The following is a 22,248-nucleotide window of genomic DNA, read 5'->3' as shown; positions in this document are numbered from 1 at the left end:
AAAACTTCACAGAATTGCTCTAAGACTCACAGTGCTTAAAAAAACAAAACCAAAACCAACAAAAAACAACACAAAACAAAAACTGAACAAACAAAAAAAACAAACAAAAAAACCAAACCACCACACATAAACTTATGTCTTTTTATATTCTCCTATTTATTTTCTGCTTCTGGGGTTTATGCTGTCAAGCTTTTTCCAGCCATCGTTTCTTGCCTTAGTGAGCTAAGATTGTTGCAAGATCCCGTTATACAAGGATGTGCAATTTTAAGAACAGCGACAAATATTGTGAGACTCACCATAAAATAGCAAGAGTTGGCAGCACTGCAGTAAGGATATTAACTTTTGTGTCCTCCCAAACTGCAGTTTCTATAAATAGCGTCTGTCTGCTTTTACTCCTTCTGCAGTTAATTACAGAGATTTTCCTGCATTTCCTCTTCTGCAGTGTCCCTGTGAATCAGTATGTTAGCTGATGGACTGAAGCAATGCCTATGGGTGTTCCCCAGTAAATACCTTTGACATTAAGCTGATATAAAAAAAACCCAAAAGTATTTCTGCAAGTGGGGAGGTTAAGTGGGTAAGGAGCTGTCTCTGCTTTCCTATTGCAGAAAGGGGCAACTTGCCACTGTGTATCGTATTTTTTGGCAGGTATGCCAGGCACAGCTGGGTGGCCACAGGATCACGACACGGCTGGGGTTTTTCCTTTATGCATCTCCTATTGTCTGTGCCCCATCTGGTTTAACCTTGTCTTTTGCAGTGGAGAGTTGGTTGTTCTGTGCTCTGGACCAGCTCGGGCAAGACCTTAAGGGGGAAATTTACCTCACTCAACTTTGGATACCACCAGGGAAACACCTTCCTCTGCACCAGTCACTTATGACTTCTTCTACAGCCAGTGGAAGGTGGTAAGTGCTTTTGAGCACAGGCTTCACCTGACCTGTTTACCTATTGACCCACTTCAGGATGTTCTTGGTGCCCTAGAAGTGCTGGTCTCTCTCTACCAACTGTGACGGCACATTTTCAGTTATCTGAGATCATCAGAGGAAGGTTCCAGATTTGAGAACTCTAAATGCTGATCATGGATTTATATGGTCAGTCCTTGCAACTCAAATATTACTGGTCATTAAGTATCTGCAGAGTGGTATTTTCCACAAGTGTCACGCCTATAAGGGAACTACAGCTACCTGAATGCTTTATTTCTTTACTTTCCATCCTCTGCTACACCTTGACTAGTTTCTTATCTAGTTTATTATGTGGTAGTAAAGATTTCCAAATCCTTCATCACCGGGCCCTGCAGTTCCAACAGGAGCCAGCTGGCTCATTTGCCTGGGGTGTGCATGCAAACAGGGTCACAGAGCAGATGCGGCCATTTGGGTGGTGGAGGAAAGGATGTGGTACCCCCCTGCTTTGCTGGCAGGCTTCTGTCCACACAAGACACTGATCAAAGGTATGTATTCCATAGTGCTGCCATAGTGCTGCCATAGTCCTTCGCACTCCAGCACCCCACCTGCCAGACACAGTCTGTTTGTGAATCACAGATCAGGACGAACTGCTGGTTTGGGCTCAAGGTGCGGTGAAACGGGAGATCTTGCAACACACAGCTGCAGGATGCGTGATGTAGGTGCCCTCGGGGCACGGGAGGTGGGAAAAACATTTCAGTGAAACACATGCAGAATGTGAGAGACTTACTAGGTCCCAGTAATATTGTTCTCACTTCCGAAGGGTAGAAGCTGTTCCTCTACATCTTACCACTCCACTGAAAAGATCTAGCGGGGCTGCTCAGGCCCTGCGCAAGGTGCCCATCCCTTCTTGCTGCAACACTGAACATGACTCTCTGTCTTTCACACATGGCCCCTGCTCACCTTGGGACCCAAATCTCCTCTCTGGCACTTGAGAAACTCAGGAATGGGAATTGGAGGCTGCTGGTTGCATACACACATATATGCCTCTCTGCATGCATGCACATGTCTGTGCGTATCTATGTATTAATATCTCTCATGCAGAATGGAAGAAAATGCGGAATGATGCCATTTTGGCTGTTGTTTCTCCTCATCCAATTCTGGCATCTTTAGCAGGCTGTTCACACTGAAAGCCTCTTGCCTTCTTTCTAGCTAGTTTGAAACACGTATGCCTGCCCCCTTTACGGAGAGCCAGATGGGATATGTCTCATCTGCAAAGGGCAGAACAGATTTTGTGTGATGTGTGGTACCATGTCTATACAGTTATTTTTATAGCTTTCAAAGTCCTAGATTCTGGCTCAGGTCTCTGGGTGGTTCCATAATATTAAGCATATTAGTATAAAAAGAGGTCCTTTGTAACAAAGGTGATTCTTTACAAGAATCAGAGGTGATTTCACAGATGTTTCTGGCAATATCCAACATGATAAATCTTTATTTTAGGATTATATAAATATTACAAAAGTGGTCTAGTAAAACAGGCAATGTGTTAAAATGAGATATACTTCACCTTCTGATGACAGGAAGAAGTTAATTGTTAACATGGAATAATGATAACTCCAAGCATTCAAAAACCATGACAAGTCAAATCATACGTTTTTATATCTGTAATATTTTTGGGATCCTTTCTCCTCGCCTCTGGGGCCTTCATCCTTAGGATTCAGGTGGATGCCGCTTTCAAACTGTTCCACGCAACCATCAGGCCAAAGGCATTTTTTGGTTGATGTTGATTCTCACATACCCACACAATGTCAAACCATAGAAATATATATTCAAATATAATCAGAGTTGATGACTCTGAGAAGAGGAAAGAATGGATGTCTCATCTCTAAGCAAACAGTGTGTTCACATAATAGGAACTTAATAATGATTTCAAGCTGTAGGGTGTGTGGCGTCTAAAAGGCCAAGTTAATACAGTATCTTGGGCAGGACAATCCCACAGTTCCTTCTAGCTTTAAAAGCAGCACCATACCTGAAGACTCAGCTTTTAGTGGCCTAGGCTATCAAAGAAGAGCTCATTAGTCATATTATCAACATAACTGATGCTTAGAACCTCCCTCTGTTCAACTTGAGTCCTTGATCTGAAGAAAATCTGCACAGTTGAAAAAGCCAGGCATTGGGAAAGGCTCTGGGGAGAGCTTGAAATTCAAGAGATATTGGGCATCTGAGGCTGGATTCAGGTTAATGGCAGGAGAAATCAACGAGCAGACACCAGCAAAATGCAGAGAAGTTTGGCCAGTGAGATGAAGGATGGTTAGAAGCAGCTATGTGACAATGAAGGAAGAGTTCTGCACAGGACAGAGACATCCATGGATGGCAGGGATTGCTCAGTCAGAGCACAGAGTAACCCTCAGATATTCCTTAGTTTTAGTGCTTGGCTCCAATAACCTTGAAAATTAGCCAAGGGCCCACATTTTAGTTTAGCAAATCTAATACTCGCCTCTTGGCTTGTCGGGCTTTTCCAGTTAGCTCACATTTCTCAAGGACGATACCTTGTAAGGACCGTGTGCCGTATGGACTGATTTAAAGCCAAATTCCTTCTGCCCCCTTTCCTGCAGAAGACCCCAGAAAAAGGGAGATGCAGGTACACCCCAATTAACAAAAACAACACACTTGTCATTTTGCAAAGCAAAAGCTAAGGCCAGACTTGTGCATGTGTATTTTGCAGAGATTGAAGGTTCAGTTTGCAGCCTGTCTCTTATTTGCAACCTCACGTATTCAGACTGTGTGGGCAGGGACAGCTCAAACATGAGTTCAGATACAAATACTTTTTCAAATCTTATGCACCCAGTTTTACTTAGAAAAGGAAATGAGAGCCTAAATTATTTTGAGTGTCTACATTGCCAAAGTCTTTGGCTAGAAAGGTCTGGCAAACACTGTATTTTATAAGCATTTTAAAGTAAGACTAATTCTTGGTTTTATTTGTCATGGATTACATGTCCTCAGGTTTTAATATAAATATACAGGACTTCGGACTCCTCATGTGACTGAGAGGTTGTCATACTCAAAGAAAAAATCTTCACTGTCTAGTGATATTCTAGCTTGCCAATAATAATAATAATAATAATAATAATAATAATAATAGGCAGTTCAGTAGCAACCAAGAGAGTCCCAGTCAATGATACGAGAACAAAAGTTCAACTCTTGACCAGTGGAGTGTTGCACACTTCCTACTCTTTTTTTTTATAGTGAAGCTTTGCAAGGGTGGGCCTTGACTAGTGTGCTCAGATACAAAGGCTTTAAACTGTTTTGAAATTAAAGATTTAGTAAACAAACACAGGAGTCTTCAGAGGCTCCCACTCAATTGTTTGTTATCATTCTGCTTCTGTATCTATTTGTAAAACTCAGCTATGTGAGGCACGGATTACATAAGAATTTTCAGCTTCTGCTTAATATTTTTTGTTGCTCCTTTATTTGTGGAAGAAAGCTTGTAAATACAAACCCTGCTCCAAAGCAGAATGCAAGTAAAACAGGTTTTAAAATATAGCCCACTGACTTACAGACCATTTCTCACAGTTGTAGTGTTCTGGCAGTTTCGGGATCTCTGCTGTCGAGGATTCAGTGAATATCATTGAGGACAATTCTACCCACATAAGGTTCTCCAAACTTGCCAATACACAGGCGTTTTCCCTAAACAAGTAGCTTAAATGATATGTCAGCATTTGTCTTTTCTTACCCTGACTGTGACTTAAAGCTTAATGATACTACATACCCAAGCTAGAGGGATGTCCAGACAAAAGATGAAGCCTGAACAGTGTTGTTTGAGCTCCCAAGGGCCGGGGGTCAGCCAGAGCCCCACAAAACAGTGGATTGCAGAGGCTGGCAGGCAAGTGGCTGAAATGTCCAGCAACCCGCTTTTTGGAATATCTGCAGCTACCTGCAAGGAGCCCTCAGGTAGGTGAAGCTCGTTTTCTGGGAACATCACAGAGTGACACTGTGATTTCCTTATCCCATTTTGGCATTTATGAAGAACAGAAAAAAAAGCATTTTTGTTCATTTCAGCTTACCCGTGAAGTTAACTCCAAGGATAAACAAAATATTAAAATTGAGAGGAATTTTAATGTGTCTCCTTTTTCACTGTGGGATAAGTACTTTTTGCATTATCAACAAAGGAATGGACTTATGAAAGAAGCCCAGGCCAGTTCTCCCTTTTCTCCTTGCACAAACTAAACTCTTGTTGTTTCCATGTTCCAAGATTTGGGGAACTGAGGACATTCCTGCTAGGTTTGCAGTATCATCAGAGGAGCTGACAGCAGGACTGGTAATGGGTTTGCGGCTTCACACAGTATCACTATTAGACCATGTGCTGAATTAGCAGTCACCTTGTTCCTCGGGGCCTGAAAGGGATTCATAATTATCTACATAACTTTAAAAGCAACTGCAAATGGGAGCAGGAGGAAGATAGAGCAGCATGTTATAATCGCCAACTGTGAGATTCAAAGGTAAAGGCTTTTACTTCTCGGTTTTCAGGGATTTTGCCATGGCAGCTTCTGAACTGTAGGACCCAGGTACTCTCTCCATTAGATGCACCGGTCCTGCCCCGACCTCAAGACTAGACGTGTATACTTTATGCCTGTTTCCCATGATAACAAGAAACCTGCTGACAAGTATCAGGGGCTTTCTCTTGTACTCAGTTTGATCCCACTTTGGAATACAACAGGATCAGGACCAAGGGTCACATCACACAATACATCTGCGCTACAATTTAGAGACAGTCTGACCTGTGGCAGCCTCTTACACTACCTGAGGAACCCCATGTTCAAAGGGTCTGCTCTTAAATCCCAGCCTAAAGTGATGCTGCAAAGTCTTGTGGCATGTCCAGTAGCAATAATCTTCATTATTTTCATTTGACCCTTAAAGGTCCCTTCCAATCCAAACTATTCTAGGATTCTGTGATTATTTTTTCTTTAAATATCTGAACACATTTATTTGCTTGCGACTTTAGACTATCTGGATTATCCTCTCATTTGTATTTCAGGTCTCTCTATCTATTTTCTATCTATCTATCTATCTATCTATCTATCTATCTATCTATCTATCTATCTATCATGCTTTCCATGTGTTTGCCCATCTATCTATCTATCTATCTATCTATCTATCTATCTATCTATCATGCTTTCCATGCGTTTGCCCGTCTATCTATATCTATCTATCTATCATGCTTTCCATGTGTTTGCCCGTCTATCTATCTATCTATCTATCTATCTATCTATCTATCTATCTATCTATCTATCTATCTATCATGCTTTCCATGTGTTTGCCCATCTATCTATCTATCTATCTATCTATCTATCTATCTATCTATCTATCTATGTATCATGCTTTCCATGCGTTTGCCCATCTATCTATATCTATCTATCTATCATGCTTTCCATGTGTTTGCCCGTCTATCATTCTATCTATCTATCTATATCTGTCTATCATGCTTTCCATGCGTTTGCCCGTGTATCTATATCTATCTATCATGCTTTCCATGCGTTTGCCCATCTATCTATCTATCTCTATCATGCTTTCCATGCATTTGCCCGTCTATCTATCTATCTATCTATCTATCTATCTATCTATCTATCTATCTATCTATGTCTATCTATCTATCTATCATGCTTTCCATGCGTTTGCCCGTCTATCTATACTTATCTATCTATCATGCTTTCCACGCGTTTGCCCATCTATCTCTATCTATCATGCTTTCCATGTGTTTGCCCGTCTGTCTGTCTGTCTATCTATCTATCTATCTATCTATCTATCTATATCTATCTATCATGCTTTCCATGCATTTGCCCGTCTATCTATCTATATGTATCTATCTATCTATCAATCATGCTTTCCATGCGTTTGCCCATCTCTCTCTCCCTCTCCCTCTCTCTCTCTCTCATGCTTTCCATGCGTTTCCCTTCCCTCCCTGGAAAGATCTACCGCGAGGGAACGGAAAAACCACCTAAAACCGAACACCCGTCGTAGCGCGCCACACAAACCCGCACACCCGCTGCCCGGACGTGCGCGTGGCGGGCAGCACCTCGCGCTTTCCATCAAAAAACCCCGGGTTTGGTCGCCAGCTTTGGGACTGTCCCAAGCGCCGCGTTGGCCGCTGACCGGACCGACCTGGCGCGGCGACTGGAAACCGGGACACGCCGCGTTGTGCCGCCCGTGCTGAGCGCGGAGCCGCGCACGGCCGTGGCACCCGGTCCCGGTCAGCAAGCGGCGTCTTTTGGAATGAGTCAGCTGGTAAAAACTCCCGCCGGCCGCGGGACCTGGGGGAAAGGCCGGTGCGGAGCTGCCCACGCTTCGGCGGAAATTCGTTCCTTTCTACACCCAAACCTCCTCCTCCCCACGTGTAGCGCCAAGTCAAAGCGGCCGACAAAATGCCACCCGCGGGTCGGCGGGGCGGGCGGGCGGGCGGCGCAGCAGGCTGCGGGCTGTCGGCTGTCCGGAGCGGGGAGCGGGGCGGCGGCCGGGGCCCGGCTGCGCACGGAAGCGCCGCGCTCCGTTTCCCGCCCGCGGGGCCCCCGCCGCCCCCCTCGTTTCGCCCCCCGGCCCTGCCCGCGCTCCGCCACCCGCCGTGCCATGGCGAGCGGGACGGCGGCCCCCGCAGCCCCCGCGCCCTCGGCCGGCTCGGGGCCCGGCCCGCCAGCGGGACGGGGCGAGGCCCGCGGGAGGAGGGCTCGGCTCGCCGCCTGCCCACGTCCCCTCCCCGGCCGAGGAGGAGGAGGAGGAGAAAGCGAGCGAGGTCCCGGTAGAGCGGTTAGGAGAGGGTTCGAGAGAGCCCTCCTCCCCCCGCGGAGGGGAAGAGGAAAGGAGCGCCGTGGCGGGCGGCGGAGGATGATAACTTAGGGCCGTGGCTGGCGGTGGCAGCTGCCCGCTGTGCCTGGGCGAGGGCGGCTGGAGGGCGGCAGCGATGTCCCAGGGCACGGCAGGAGCAGAGGGAGCGCCCCAGGTGCTGCCGGAGGGGAAGGAGAGGCAGAGGAAGAGGAGGCGGAGGAAGAAGAAGGAGAGCAAGACGCGGCTGGTGCGCTCCAACTTGCTGCTACCTGAGGCCGAGGCGGACAAGTCCAAGAGGACGGTCCTGGCCAGCAACCGCCTCAAGACCACCAAGTACACGGCGCTCTCCTTCCTGCCCAAGAACCTCTTCGAGCAGTTCCACCGCCTGGCCAACGTCTACTTCGTGTTCATCGCGCTGCTCAACTTCGTGCCGGCCGTCAACGCCTTCCAGCCCGAGCTGGCCTTGGCCCCCGTGCTCTTCATCTTGGCGGTCACCGCCATCAAGGACCTGTGGGAGGATTACAGCCGCTACCGCTCCGACAAGGAGATCAACCACATGGAGTGTCTGGTGTACAGCAGGTGAGGCGGGGTGGGCGCTGGGGATGGGGGGCACCGCGGTGGCAGCCGGTGGTGGAGCCCAGCTGGGCACGGCGGCTTGGGCGAGCAGGGCTGTGGAAGCAGAGCCGCAAGCAGGTCCATTGAGCGGGGCTTTCATTTCCACTCCAAGCACGAAGAAGCTCCGAGTTGTCCCCGGAGGTGGCGTCTCCCATCTCTTTACACAGAACTGTGGGAGTTCCTACAGTCCTGTACCTTCAGGTGAAAGCGGATCTGCTCTGATCAGTGGGGTCCCGCAGTAAATCACTGATTTATGATTAAGCAACATTTTTTATAGGTCTACACGTGCGCTCCGGGCTTCTTAGTGTTTTATGCTTTAAGGGAAGGACAGTGCATGGCAAAGTGAACGTAACCATCACAAGCAGCGTTTGATTTGCAAGCCTTTATGAGAACACTTCCCAGCGTGAGCGGTCAGTTACACCAGTTGCAGGCATTAATTTGGTTTTAGCAATATGAGACCTCACTCAAGTAATCCTCTATTAAATCTTCACTGAGTGAAGGAAGGGTAGAGGCCAGAGGTTTCTATGTTTTAGTTAGGACTGTGAGGTTACATGGCATGAATTAGCGAGCCTGAGCTATGTTTGCTTTTCTAAAAAGTGAGGCAGACTTTCCATTAACATTTACTTTCAAGTGAATGCTTTTTATTTATTGTCTCAAGTGTCATCATTCCCAGTGACTTCACTATTTCCCAAAACCCGTGAATGGAGCATTAGGTCATTTATCTCCTTCAAATTTTTCCTTTTTTTTTTTTAACTAATCTGGGCTATACAATTAGACCACAGCCTTCACATCCGTAAATCATACTGAAATTACTTTTGCCTCAACATTTATGTCCTCAGAATCCAGCTTTACAGAATTCTTTTTTTGCTTTTCTTTCAGTGCCAGATAGTCAATTTGTAGTAGCTAAGGCTAAGGTTTTCTAGGGACTGAGAAAATAACATATTTTACAAGATAGCAGGTTTTAGCTCTCTTTCTGATGCTTCTAAGTCTAACAGAAAAGAAACACGTGCCAAGAAGCTTACACTCTGATTCCACAGGCTGTCTGGGAGGAGTACTCTTGTCTGACGTAAGCACCGAGGCGGAGAGCAACTCTCCTATTGCAAGAAAGGCATGTGAAAAAAAAATGCGAAAAAGAACTCAGAATAGGCAGCATTTTCAACATCAGCAGACTCAGCTTATTATTTCACAAACTTGTATCACAGAAGAAATCTCACCCTGGCGTATATTCCGCTACCAGTAGATATGCATGCATAGGAACACAAGTAAAATGGCCTTATTTGTGTAAACTAAACCAAAAATAACCTAGCCAGATCACACACAGAGGCCTTCGCTAACCCAAGGCTGTGCCTGATGCCTTGCTTGCCTGTAGCTGTCCTCAGCTCTGAACACTTCTGGCATTGGGGTAAATGGGTGGTGGGAGGGCTAGTAAGGGACTATTTTTGCAGTTAAATAAAATAGTGCTAAAGAAGATGGTTAATCTCACCTTTACCAAACAAAATCAGTTTAGAGATAAGCTCTCATGCCTTCTATGTTGAAAAGAAAGAAGTACCTGTTGCAGAAGCTGTTCAAAATATTAACAAATACCACTACTGGGATATTAATTCTGGAATGTTTATCCCCTCTCTGTGATTTTCCATACCCCTCTCTGCTGCCAAAAAAGTAGACATGACTGTGAGAAAATGTGCACCTTTGGCGGTAATTTCACTTGTGCTCTTTTGGGAGTCCCAGCAAAGTGCCCTGCCTTTTGTTCTGCTTATGCTGTGCCAGAGTAAAAGTCAGAATTGTTCGTTTTACTGCAGAGTTTGGATTACTGTTGAGTGACACTTACACAGATTGAATTGGGAGTAGTTTGCCTTTGCATTTGCATCAAGGGCACACATCGGCCTAATCCTTGTGGGGCAGCAAACATGGAAGCTTCGGAACCCCATCACCTGTCGAGGCACAGGGAGCTTTCTCGCTGAGAGCAGAGCTGAACCATGTGTCCTCTGCAGAAGCTTAGCCCTGGTAGCAGCTCACCTGTTTCCACCTTCCAGCATTCCCAAGGAAAAGCTCCCCTCTCACAGTTAAAAAATAAAAACAAAACCAGGAGGTTAAAATTATTTACTTATACGTTTTTAATCTGCTCGCTTTTTCCTCGTTTTTAGCCTTTTTTTTTTTTTTTTTTAACCTTCACCAGGCCACCTTTTTGAACATCTCCCAGCCCCAGTGAGCAAGATGGGACTAGAAACTTGCTGGTTTGGGAGATAAAAACTAAGATTCTTACTAACCCAAATGACAGGGAACCAAGATTGAGAGATTTATATCAAGGTCATGAAAGTTGCTGGGCGTGGGTTCAAAAAAAAGCTGTTTTCTCAGAAAGGTGTCATGCCAGGGGAAACACAAGCGCTTGGACGTTACTTTTACTTTGTTTCCTTGGACTCTTTGTTTCTGGAAAAAATGTTGAAGTATAAATGTCACCTAAGGAGGTAATAAATGACAGCTTTTCTCCCCACATCCGTTTGATGCTGATCACTCTATCAGTTTTACCACCTTTTGGCCAAGCCAGACTCTCTCTCTCTCTCTCTCCCCCGCTCTGCCGCTTCCTTGCGGTGTGGCAGAGGCAGACTGTGATGCAAATGCTGTCCTCGATAGAGATGCTTCTGTAGGTGGAGCAGGTTAATGAACATTGCTGCAGTCCTGTGCTCCCCTAGAGCTGCCAGGGAGCAAGCGACTCTTCTCTTTCTGGTCAGTACTCCTTAGCTCTCAAGGAGGTATTCTGCGAGATGGGATGTATCTGAGTGCCAGGGTGGTTGTCTGCACCTTGATGGGCTTCCTTTCCTGCCAGCCTCCCACACAGCTGCAAGAAAGCCACCTCGAGCACGGACTACAGCGCTCAAACACAGACCACAGCAAATGACAGCGAATTACAACACTCAGCAACTTGAGACAGGGACTTTTCCATCACAGCAGCAGAAAAAAAGCCCTCTATCGCATGTTGTATGCTGTTTCATGACCCAGTAAAGATTCAAGTGGGATCCTGTCTGGTCTGTCATGCACTCTCCATGTGCTGCTTTCCTGGCTGCTGAAGGACCCATCCCCTGTTAGACACAAGCAACAAGATCTACAGGACAGAGAGAGAGAGCAAGGGTAGGCAGAACCTGCTGCTGCTCAACCCAGCTCATCAGGAGGTTCAACAACAGGCAGGCAGTGTCCATTGGGAGGTCATCTGGAGCAGCCAATGTGGGCAGATCATGTCAGTAATCCGATGTGGGGGACAATGCTGTTCTCCTGCTGTGCTGACGGCTTGACAGCTGGTGCGCAGACTGGGCCGTCTTCCTCCCCCCTGCCCAGTGCTGTGGACTCAGATGACCCATTCTCATACAGCCACTGTGACTCAGTGGCTCATAGCTGGCAACACTTATCAGACGATGGAACAGCAAAGGATGATGCAACCTGAAGTAAAAAGCTGAAGGCAGATGCAGCTTGTTTTCACAGAAAGAAGACATCTTTTGTTTAGCAATTCTGGATGTTTTGGAGAGTCCCTCAAAAGATACTGCTTTCTAGAGTCAGAAGTTAGAACGGGAAAAGACCTGGTTCTTTGAATAAATGGAAAGAAGCTGTTGAGTTTGAATTGGCAGCATATGTCAAGGAATGAAACACGCTGGAGAATTGCAGACTTGTGTTGCTCTTCAATGGATTTTGCAGGTCTGCCTGTAAGAGCAGTCAGGGTCTTGACAGGAAAAGAAGGAAGATTTCTTAGCCAAGAGAAGTTAATAGGGCCTCTGTCTGGAGGCCTTTAAGGGCACCTCTCCTGTTTGGCATTACAGAGGAAATTAGGCACTTACTTAAGCAGACAGTTTCACAGGTCATTTGGAATTTAGATTCCCTGCAGGTGCTTAAGTTAGGAATGCTGGATCACAGCCAAAGCTCTTTCTTATTTGGCTTAAATGGAGGAAAGTTTACAAAGGCTTTAGAGCCCAGCCTGCAGAAAATTGTTTTGTGTGTGTAACCGTTGCAAACCTGAGATCATCTTAGTCTCCTCTCTTTGTTCTTCTTCCTCGTTTCCATCACCCAGGGATGGAGGTTGAAGACTGGAGTTTTAAAACTCTTCTGAGCAGGACTTTGTTTTCGGTGTGCTGTTACAAAGTGTGGTATACATTTACACGGTATGTAAATAGAAGATGAATAGTGATAACTACCATCACAACAAATAGTGGCACTCGTCCAGCAGGGAGTTACATTTTGTTATTGACTCAGTGCTGTGTTGGTGAAATAATCTCTGCTAATGTTTTTCTAGGAGCCTTATGTTCAAAACCAAAGGGCTTTGCTTTTTAAATCTCCTCTTGAACTCTTGCTGCATCCATTGAAGAGTACTGCTGAAGAGTGTAATGGTCTCTACATACTGATCAGAGAGTGATAACTGCTTCTTCTGTCAACCTGTGACTTAGAAAATCCATGACAAAGTGCAGTTTATGACCGGATATTTGTCTGCCCTGAGGGGTGGAAAATGTTTAATGGGGCACTCAAGCAGCTATCAAAGCAGGCTGTTTTACATTAAATGTTAATTTCTTTTTGAAAAACTCAAGAGGAGGACGGAAGAGAGTTCGATATGGGCAACATGTTTCATACAGCTTCCAAAATGCTCTCCCTTCTTCCTTCCCTCTGTCAACCTGTCAGTGAAAGCCATGCCAGCCTTGGAGAAAAAAATATACAGCAGCATTACCAATGGCACAGCAGATCCCACTCATGGCGTCTAAAATAGTCACACAATGGCTTGCCCTGCAAACACTTCACTTCTTAGGTGCCTTATTTTGCTGGGAGCACCAGTCTCTGAGGAGCTGGGTTGTGATTCTCTCCCACTGCTACACAAATAGACAAGAGTAGTTGCTTGTCCCAAAATGTGCTGGCAGGGTAAGACATTTCTCACCAAAAGATACAAGCTTGTTACATCCCTTCCAGAACACAAATGTCGCTAGATGTGATTCAAAAGGAGACTACCTGGGATTACTCAGTTTCCTCTGTGAGCAAGCTTGGTGCACAGAAAGCTGAAAGGATGAGTTTGGGCTGGGCTGGCAGTGAGTAAACTCACTGGGAGATGTAGTAGAAGCTCTTCTGTTATACTGATAGGGAGGAATTTCATTCTGCAGTAGAGTTTATCCTAGTAGCAAGGGATGTCTCTGCTAATCTTTTGAGATGTAGCCAGCTGCAATGCACAGGAGAGCCCATCTGTTTGTCCAACTATACATACGCAGTTTATTTGCTATTCAGTGTAGGGCAAATTTTCTAAGTGCCTGAGCTTCACTACTGGAAAAGAAAAATGTTTGCCTCTTTTTACTAAGCTCTTTCATTTGTATAGGATGTCATGAGAGCAGTTGTAGCCTGTTTCACATGCCTCTGGCTAGCCGCCAAAGAAGATGCTGTTAATCTCCACTGAAAGACCTAGTGATGTCCCCAGATTTATTTTTGCAGATATGTGCTGCACTCTGGAGAGACACCATAGCTTGTGCTAAGCAGACCACAGCCCAGAAGTATAAGTGGCCACCTTGTGTGCAGATCTGCTTGCTCTCACGTGTCAGTATTATCTTGCAACCATGATTATTGCTAGAGGTGGCTGAAAGAATAACAGATCTATTTGATTCTGTCAGAATACATTTCCAAAGAAACTGTGCAAGAAGAAAGAACTGCATGTATTGTTCAACTCTTCCTGATACTGTGATTCCAGATTCTACCTTCCACATGTAATCTAGTCAGCAGAACTGAAAACCAGAACTGAAAACCCTGACAACCATGCTATTGATCAATGTTTTATGGAACTGCTTATTAGCTAGCATGACATAACTCACTCAGGGCATTCCTCCTGCTAGCAGACTAATCCTCTAGAAGTACTCATTAGAGTAGTGCTCTCAGGCTCTGCCTGGGAGGCCTTAATTTTATTATGGGCAAGTTGGAGGACTCCAGGGAATAAAGAAGACTTAAACAGCTTCTTGTGGTTTTCTCTCCTCCTTCTGACTAATGTTGGCTGATGAGGAAGATGAAAATACAGAAAGGAAGGTCTCTGCTACTGAGCAGGAGTGTCAAGACAGCTCAACCACACTTTTGCAACCCTTATGGATGGACAGGCTGCCTACCTTGACACAGTAGCAGGAGAAGTCCGAGTGCCAAATCTCCCCTTGCTGTGTAATCCAGTGTGCTCCCCATTTGCCCAAGAGCAGTCTGAAGACATGCGTCTCCCCCTGCAACACTAGGCCTTTGGGGTATGTGGAGTTTTTGTGTATATACACAGTAAAGACAATGCAGCTCGCAAGCCAAATGCACAGCTTCAGGGTTACGCCCAATTTGCGGGATTTACACCGTGCAGGCTTGGTTTTTAGCAACCACAGATACTGAGAGCAATTAAGTTCATGAAAAGCAGAATGATTTGTTTCACTTCACATAGTTGAGGAGGCAAACTAGTTTCCACGGCTTACCTTCAGCCTCAGTGTTTTCACTTGGGAGTTGGCACTAATGCAACTATGTTGGTGGCCAGTCATGTTTGTACCCAGAAGAGATCTGCAGTAGAAACATGATCCAAACCTTGCTGCTACCCTGCAGCAATACCTACTCACCTTGTCTCTCCAGGATGGGGAAGCAAGACAGTGGGCTTCTCCATGTGCTGGGCCAGTGGATTACAGTGAATAGCAGAATCATAAGGTGAGGAGCCAACTCAATACTAAAAGCCAGGACACTGACCTCTTACTGATAAATTTATGCAGGTATGGGGAGCAGCTTCCTCTGACATATGTCAAGCACAAAAGTTGACCCACACCCAAAATGCAGCAAATATGTGAAAGACAGCAGCTTGTAGCTTCTCCTAGGTAGGTGCTTGTGGTGGGGTGGAGGGGAGAGCGGGTGCAAAGGGCATGACCGTGACATCCTGTCCCTGGAGCTTGAGTGGTCCTAATATTGAGCTTAAATGAGAAAATGAACATACATGAACACATCTTTGATTCTGAAATATTCCATAAAGCAAGCCTCAGATTTAGTTTGAGGAAGGTAACCTGCGAGTTTCTGAATGAACTGGTTTAATCTTTGTTGCATGTCCAGGAAAAGGGAATAAGAGAGGGGGAAGTAAAGAGCTTACAGTGCCTGCAGGACGTGAGCTGAGAGGAACAACTTTCTCTCTTGTACTATTTCTAGGATATAGCTACACAGCCTGTCCATGGAAAGCCACTGGCCACCAAGCTAACAGGTTGTTCTATCCTGTGGGCTGCTGAGGATATCTAACCCATATGAGCTGGTAAACCATCACCTAGTTCTTTGCTGCAACAAGATAAACGTTTTTATTCTGTTTTGAGACTCTTGCAGGTAACGATCTCTGCCATGGTCAGCCTGTATCCTTAAGGCCACATTGGTCAAACAACAGTCTTGAGCTGGCAAGGCATGTGTTTTCAGGGGCAAGGCATGCATTTTAGGGATGGGAAACATCTACTGTCTCCTCTGCTATTTTATTACAGTTCTTGTCTGAGCACAGTTTCTCTAGGGTGACAAACAGGCCAGTCTCTTCAGTGCAGCAGCAAACATTTGCATCATGCCCAGTCATTTCATAAACCCAGACTCTGCTGGAGATTTGTTATAATAGGCTTGGTGGTCACTTGTTTTGTTTTTATGTTCTGGTTGCTTGGAAATACTGACCTACTTCAAGTAAGAGTTGAAATGTTGGACTGACAACTGCCCTCCAGTTCTTATCTGTTTATGCTGCTATTGTATTAACACTGAGGGTGTGAACACCCTTGCAGAATATTTGATATTTCTGTAGTTTTGATGGAGGTTTCAGTGCTGACCTTTTGGAGATAAAGTCCATTATGAAGAGACACCATTTGTAACCATAGCTCTTTTACCTTTGTATGTTATCTTATGCTTGCTAGGCTTTTTCTAGCCTAGCCAGCCATATACCAGTTGCACAGCCGTATACCTATATGCTTGCCCCTTGTCTATTCACCTTCCTACCTTCCAGTGACAACCTGAATATGCCTGTTTTGGCTATGTTAGCTGATTTATTTTTGTTCACTAACAAGTTGTTGGGCAAGTTGTTGTGAAATCTCCCATAATAACAAGGCCAACACAAAGTGCTGAACAGCAGTCACCTAAATACAATTGTGAGCATGTTCAGGATCTATCAAAATGCAGATATGGGGTAAGATGCCTCAGAAGAGACGCCAGTGGGCAATTCTAGCTGACAGATTTAGCAGCCAAACCCTTAAAGATGCAGGAAGTTCATTAAGTGCATTAGAAAGACGTCATCTATTTGGGGCAAAAGTAGATTATAAGAAATCAAATTTAACCCAACCCACCTAAGTCTGATCTCGCAGTTTTAGTGCATTGTTTTTGTGTGGGCCCACACTTATATTTGGGGTTCAGATGCCCTCTGTATTTTCTTCTTCTCCCTTTTCAGAATTCCCATGTTCTCTTTGTCAGCCTCCCCTTGCTATACTTCCCTCTGCCATGCACCTGCAAAGCTGTGAAGGAAAAGCTTGATCTTATCCAGTTTGCCAGCATAAAGACATATATTGTTCTTATCTGCACACTTGGAGAGCATTTTGACCTTCCTTCCCAATTGTATCTTCCTGTCTTATCAGAGATGCTTGGATAGTAGTGCCTGTCTTCTGATAGACAGGTTGATTTGCATCTTAACTCTTCTGCATGTGCCACTACAGCTAATGTAACTGTAAACAGTAGTGAGCCGCTGATTGTAGCTGGCTGGCAGGAAACCCTCTGAAGTGCTAATTAGGTTCTCTCTGACCCGACAAGGGTATTTCCTGAAGGAGTTTGTCAGGTTCTTTCTGGGACATGAGGTGAGATTTATTTCACATTGCTTTTAGCTAAAAGGTATGTGCATAATCTGACCAAGTCATCGACACTTGTGCCACAGTCAGTGGAGGGCGCTGAGTGGTTATGGAGGGAGGGGGAAATCCTTCCAGTTTATTTGGGACACTTACCTTAGGTTGGTTTGAATCAGGAGGTCCTTACCTCTCTCCAGTGATGATACAGGTCTATCAGATGTTTAAACCTGCAGGCAATATTGCTAGGTGATCAGGGATTAGATCAGAGGTATCAGTGGTGAAATTATTCTGCTAATGTTGAGTATTACTGATTTACCCTTGGTTGTCGATTTCTATGCTGGAATTTTAGTGCCCGTCCATATGGGAGCATAGGCACATGTGAACATATCATATAGCCGTATAAGAGGTGCAGTGCCATGCCCAGATGACATGCCTTGTTTGCTCTCTTAAAAGTCCTAAATACTGTCCATCTGATTGCAGCATTTGACATTCTGCTCTTCCTGATTGTTCAGGCTTAAATGAACTGTCCCCTATTGGGTTTTCCTTACATATGACTCTCATTTATTGTCAGTGCACTCCCCGGTGTCTGTGTGCTTTTTGTGATGGGATCATGGTTGCGTGTGGGAGCTCCTATTTCTGTCAGATCCTGTGGGATCTTTCCAGAATGCAAGTTCAACAGAAAAGCTGTGCCACAGCTGAGCCAACCATCAGTGCAGTGGTGCTGATGTTTAATCTACCACACCCATTTGCTGGGAGTCCAGTTTAAAGTCCATAACAGTCCTTGTCATGGACTGAACAATCCATGGCATCTCCTCAATTTGAGGAATACCACAGGGGACTCTGTTTTTTAAATCCTACCATATTATATAATAAACTTGACTTATTAGCAGTGAAATAGCTTTTCTTCTTGGAGTGGGACGTCTGCCAGCTCATGCCAGAAATATGTGTGTAAGACCCATCTGCCAAAGAATATTGCAGCATTAGATCCCCAGCCTGACAGTGAATTGCTATGCATAGAGCTAACAAAGCTAGCACTGAAATGTAGGCTAGGACAAGAAGTCAACAACCAGTGGATTTTGTGTATTTGCCAAGTATTTGGTTGTTCATGTGTTTGTTGGTTTGGTTTGGTGTGTGTGTGTTTGATTTTTCGTCCAGTTAATAAACCAGGTAGAAATTATCAGTTATTACCCCAGTTTCAAAACTACTAAAGAATCATGACCAATCTCACTAAAAATAAAACTCACGAGAAAGCTTAAGTCCAAAACATTTATCATTTCTCAGACAAAAAAAGTACTGAAAAAGAATCTAGTGCGATAAAGACAGAAATAGTGTCTTTTAAGCACATACAGTGTCTCTACCTTTTAAAGCCTTTTTTCAGTGTTTTAGTGTAAGATTTCTCTAAAATTCCCTGTGGTTATTCTAAGTTCAATCCTCCTTGGAATGCAGGGAGGAGAAGAGAAGGAGGAGAGTTCCTGAGTTTATTTTCAATGGCATTTGGTTTGGCTTGGAGGATTTTTATTTTGCTAATTTGGTCCTTGCATATTAATTCATGTTCTTCCTCTGCTGCTCCTAAATTGGAAACTTTCCATTTTACATCTGGCAGTCTTGTGCTCAGTTGTTTAACCTTTATGTTTTATCACTAGAAATATTAATAACTGTTTTGTGCAGTGAATCCAGCCTCTTGGTCATAATAACATTCCCTTCAGCAACTTCTAGAAAGACTTTCAGGTTTGTTTTGTTGTTTTGTTTTTTAACCACCATCCGGATTTACAAGAAGCATGCCTGAGTCGATGGCGCTGCACCCTGCCAAAAAGTTTTAAGCAAGAAAAACACAATACTTGTTCTTTACTCTTTACCACTGGAAGAAAGTTTAGAAACACAACCACATCTACAGAAGTGGTTAAGACCAATGGTGCATTGCCCCAGCGAGTCAAGCAGTATTCAAACTACATGCAAACTGATCATTCGGGAGCAGAGTTCTTACTGAATATACATCCAGATGTCCAGCACTTCTGTGGGATGTCTCCTCATCCATGTCTAACTCTTTTCTGACCTTCTTTTGTCACTCATTAGTTCCAGTTAGATTCCTCAGCAGTGCATTCCGCAGAGGCCAAATACAATATGGAAATATTGTCTGCAAGCGAAGGGTCCCCAGTCAGTGTCCCCTGTAACTTTTATTACTGTGCTACACACCTATACATATTTAGTGGGAGTGCTAAGGTGGTGTGCAGTACACAGTGGGGAACTATGAGCCGTGTATTTACAAAGTTTAGTCTGTTCATCTTTTTTGCCAAGTATAATTCAAATAAGAAGCAAAGGCCAGAAAAAGAGAGATTTATTTTTTTTTAAGTGCGACTTCCTATGCAGCTGGTTACACGAATGCCAGTCCTTAGACCTCTCAGCTGTAAAAAGTGTGTTTATACGGCACACATTCAGCAAGAAGCAGGTTTGTCCCAGCTGGTATATCTAAACACCTTCAGAGCACTGTGCAGGGGTGCTTGCTGCTCTGGAAGCAACATGGGCCATTACTGCTGTGCTGTCTCTTGGCAGGGCTTGTCAGCTCCAACATGGCCAAGTTCACATGACTGACAGTTTGCTGTTTGTGGATGAGGCACAGCTGGTGGGAGTTTGGGACCCTGCACTCTGCTCTAATTTATTGTTCTTAGACTGAAAAAAGACAGTAAGAATGTTCAGTAAATGCAGGTGCAAATTGCATGACTATGCTTAATTTTGGGGGCTTATTTCAGGTTGACTGTGACCATGATGAGGAAGTAAATTGTAAAAAATAGAACCCTGTCAAAACACTATTTTTTAAGAGACGTGTATGTAATAGGTGTGATTTAGCACATCAGCATAGATCAAATTACCAGAGGACTCATGATTCAGGATCAAAAAGCAAATTAAACAAGCCAGATTTAGGCTTAAGATATTCGAGTGAAGCAGATGTAAACAAGTGCTACTGCAAGTTGTTATCCTTCTACCGTATTTCTGCCATCTGAATCCATTTTTACTGACAACTTGAATGAAGTGAAAAAGCTGCTTTTTAATTTCTTAGGAAGGGAGCACAACATTCGTAGGAGTTTTCAAGAGCTTCGGAAAAGTAACCTGTCAGTGCCACAGCAGTGTAGACAGTTTGTGTTCTGGAGTAATGTTTATCCCTCTGGAAGTAAGGAGGAGAACTCTCTTTGAGCCATGAGTTTTCCCCTGTCTGTCTAAAACAAGACTCTTTTTGCAAGTCAGACCTTCCTTTGGTCAATGTAACACCCTCTATATGATGTACAGGTTCACCTCCCATGCCCTTAAACTTCGCAGTTGGTTCAAATGTTCAAATGTCTCCAACTTGAGTTTCAAGATTATTTGGCACCTCGGAGGACTCTCTGAGCCTGGTTTACGTACACATTCTAATCAAGAAGAAATATTGAGGTTAAAACGTTTACAGCTGTAGATAGCACCGTCAAATGTTCAGTCCTTAGACCGGGAAAGTATTAACAAGATGATTGGGAGCTTAGTAAGTCTTAACATGTATATGAGTGGAGTCATAGTTGTTTCCCTGTAGGGAAGGAAAGGGCATTTTGTAAGCATCAGCTGGTTTGCTTTACAGTGGGGTGGGTACAAGGAGAAAATGGCCAGGGTGACAATTTTGCCATCCTGTCGAGAGAAAGTGTGGCTTCACACTGAAAAAGTTAGCAATGTGTGTGCTGGGACAGCTGTCTGTTTTGTACAGTGTTCTGTTTATCAGGAAACCTCTGCATAACAGACAGTGAACGGCCACTGAAGGGGCAGCCATTAAAAAAGCAGAGGTAGGTCTTTCTCCACAGGCCTCCAAAGAGTCCAAAAGCTGCTGGCCAAAATAACCACAGTGTTTTCATGGTACTGAAAGCAGGCAACGCACAGTAGCCGAGAATGTGGAAATCCAGTCTTGTCACCATGACCTCGGATTATGCTTTGGCCAGCTCAGACTTTTTTGTTCCTGGTTCTCTATTTCCAAGAGAGATGCTTTACTTCTGAAGTTGTGATTTGAACTCTCCTGGGCTGATGGTTGACAAAGAGATGGGGCTACAAGGGTAGTACAGTCAGTCCTTAACGCAGCCTGCTAGGAGAGGGAAGAACAGACTTCGTGGATCAGTAGTGCTGGCTCTGTCTCTTGTTTCAAGTTATTAAAATAACACTTCAGTGTTTTTTTAAAAGGCATTTTCCTAAATGCTCTCTAATGCCCATAATAATTTTAGATGCTGGGAAGTAAATATTTTTCTTCTACCGGTGTGGTTTGGGTTTTTTTCCTACTTGGCAAGCAGTGGTATTTGGGTATTTGGGGGTTTTGTTTTGCTTATTCTTCTACAATATTTAGGATGAAGTAGAAATTAGCTTTGCTACCAACACCTTGCAGATATACATACACAAAATACTTGAACTTGCCAAAACAAGTTATTTTTGCATCAGCATTCTTGAGTTTATTTTCTGCTTGCATGTTTTCAGAAAAAGAGTGCTTCTTACCAGGTGCTGTGAACAAAACATTGTGTCTGCAAGATTGACGAACTGATGGCTTTTTAATCATTACTATAGAGGTCAGCTATGGGAGAGACAGCTGAAGAAAAATAGGGAAAATTTGATTATTGGAAGGAGCTTAAGATAAGACCAATGTTAAGATAAATTAAAAAACAGGGCAAAAGACAAATGGGGTTCTGACCTCTAATGCCAGAAAAATGAACTGATGGGCCTTGAAATGAGCCCTGGGAGGACACTGGGGCTCTGTGATGTTTTTGATTTACATCTAGCCCTTGATTTCTTCTTTTTGATGGTCAGTTTTGTATATCATGACAGACTAATTTTGCTTCACAAGCACATGAACCCTCCCTGCAGCAAGATGGGAGCATCATCTGTAAGAGAAAGTCAGCAGTCCTGAGGCAAAGCTATATCCCCCCCAGGTCAGGGTTTTAAGGGTGTTGGTGAATTAAGATGTTATCACCGTATCCTTCCTGCTCATCCAGAGCACTGTTAAATATCCCATCTATGCTAGAGTCTTGTTCTCTCCTCCCCTCTTTTTTGTCTTCTCATTTGTTCTGCTGTCTTGTTGAAGACATGGCCTGTTGGAGAGGGTTCAGAGGAGGCTACAAAAATGATCAGAG

The 22,248-nt window shown here is 44.4% G+C and overlaps 1 protein-coding gene across 1 annotated transcript in view; it reads left to right on the top strand.

Annotated features, from left to right (window-relative positions):
* Positions 1 to 7,845: 7,845 nt before the first annotated feature.
* ATP10A (ATPase phospholipid transporting 10A (putative)) overlaps positions 7,846 to 22,248 on the top strand; it is a 117,240-nt gene continuing 102,837 nt past the window's right edge. The window contains exon 1 of the mRNA XM_065639352.1: positions 7,846 to 8,288. Coding sequence (XP_065495424.1) covers positions 7,846 to 8,288 — 443 coding nt within the window. The remainder of the gene's footprint in view (positions 8,289 to 22,248) is intronic.

The sequence above is a fragment of the Caloenas nicobarica genome, chromosome 1, assembly GCF_036013445.1.
Source record: "Caloenas nicobarica isolate bCalNic1 chromosome 1, bCalNic1.hap1, whole genome shotgun sequence".
Classification (NCBI taxonomy): domain Eukaryota; kingdom Metazoa; phylum Chordata; class Aves; order Columbiformes; family Columbidae; genus Caloenas; species Caloenas nicobarica.
The sequence above is the reverse complement of the archived record's forward strand: the minus strand, read 5'-3'. Positions and strand labels throughout refer to the sequence as shown.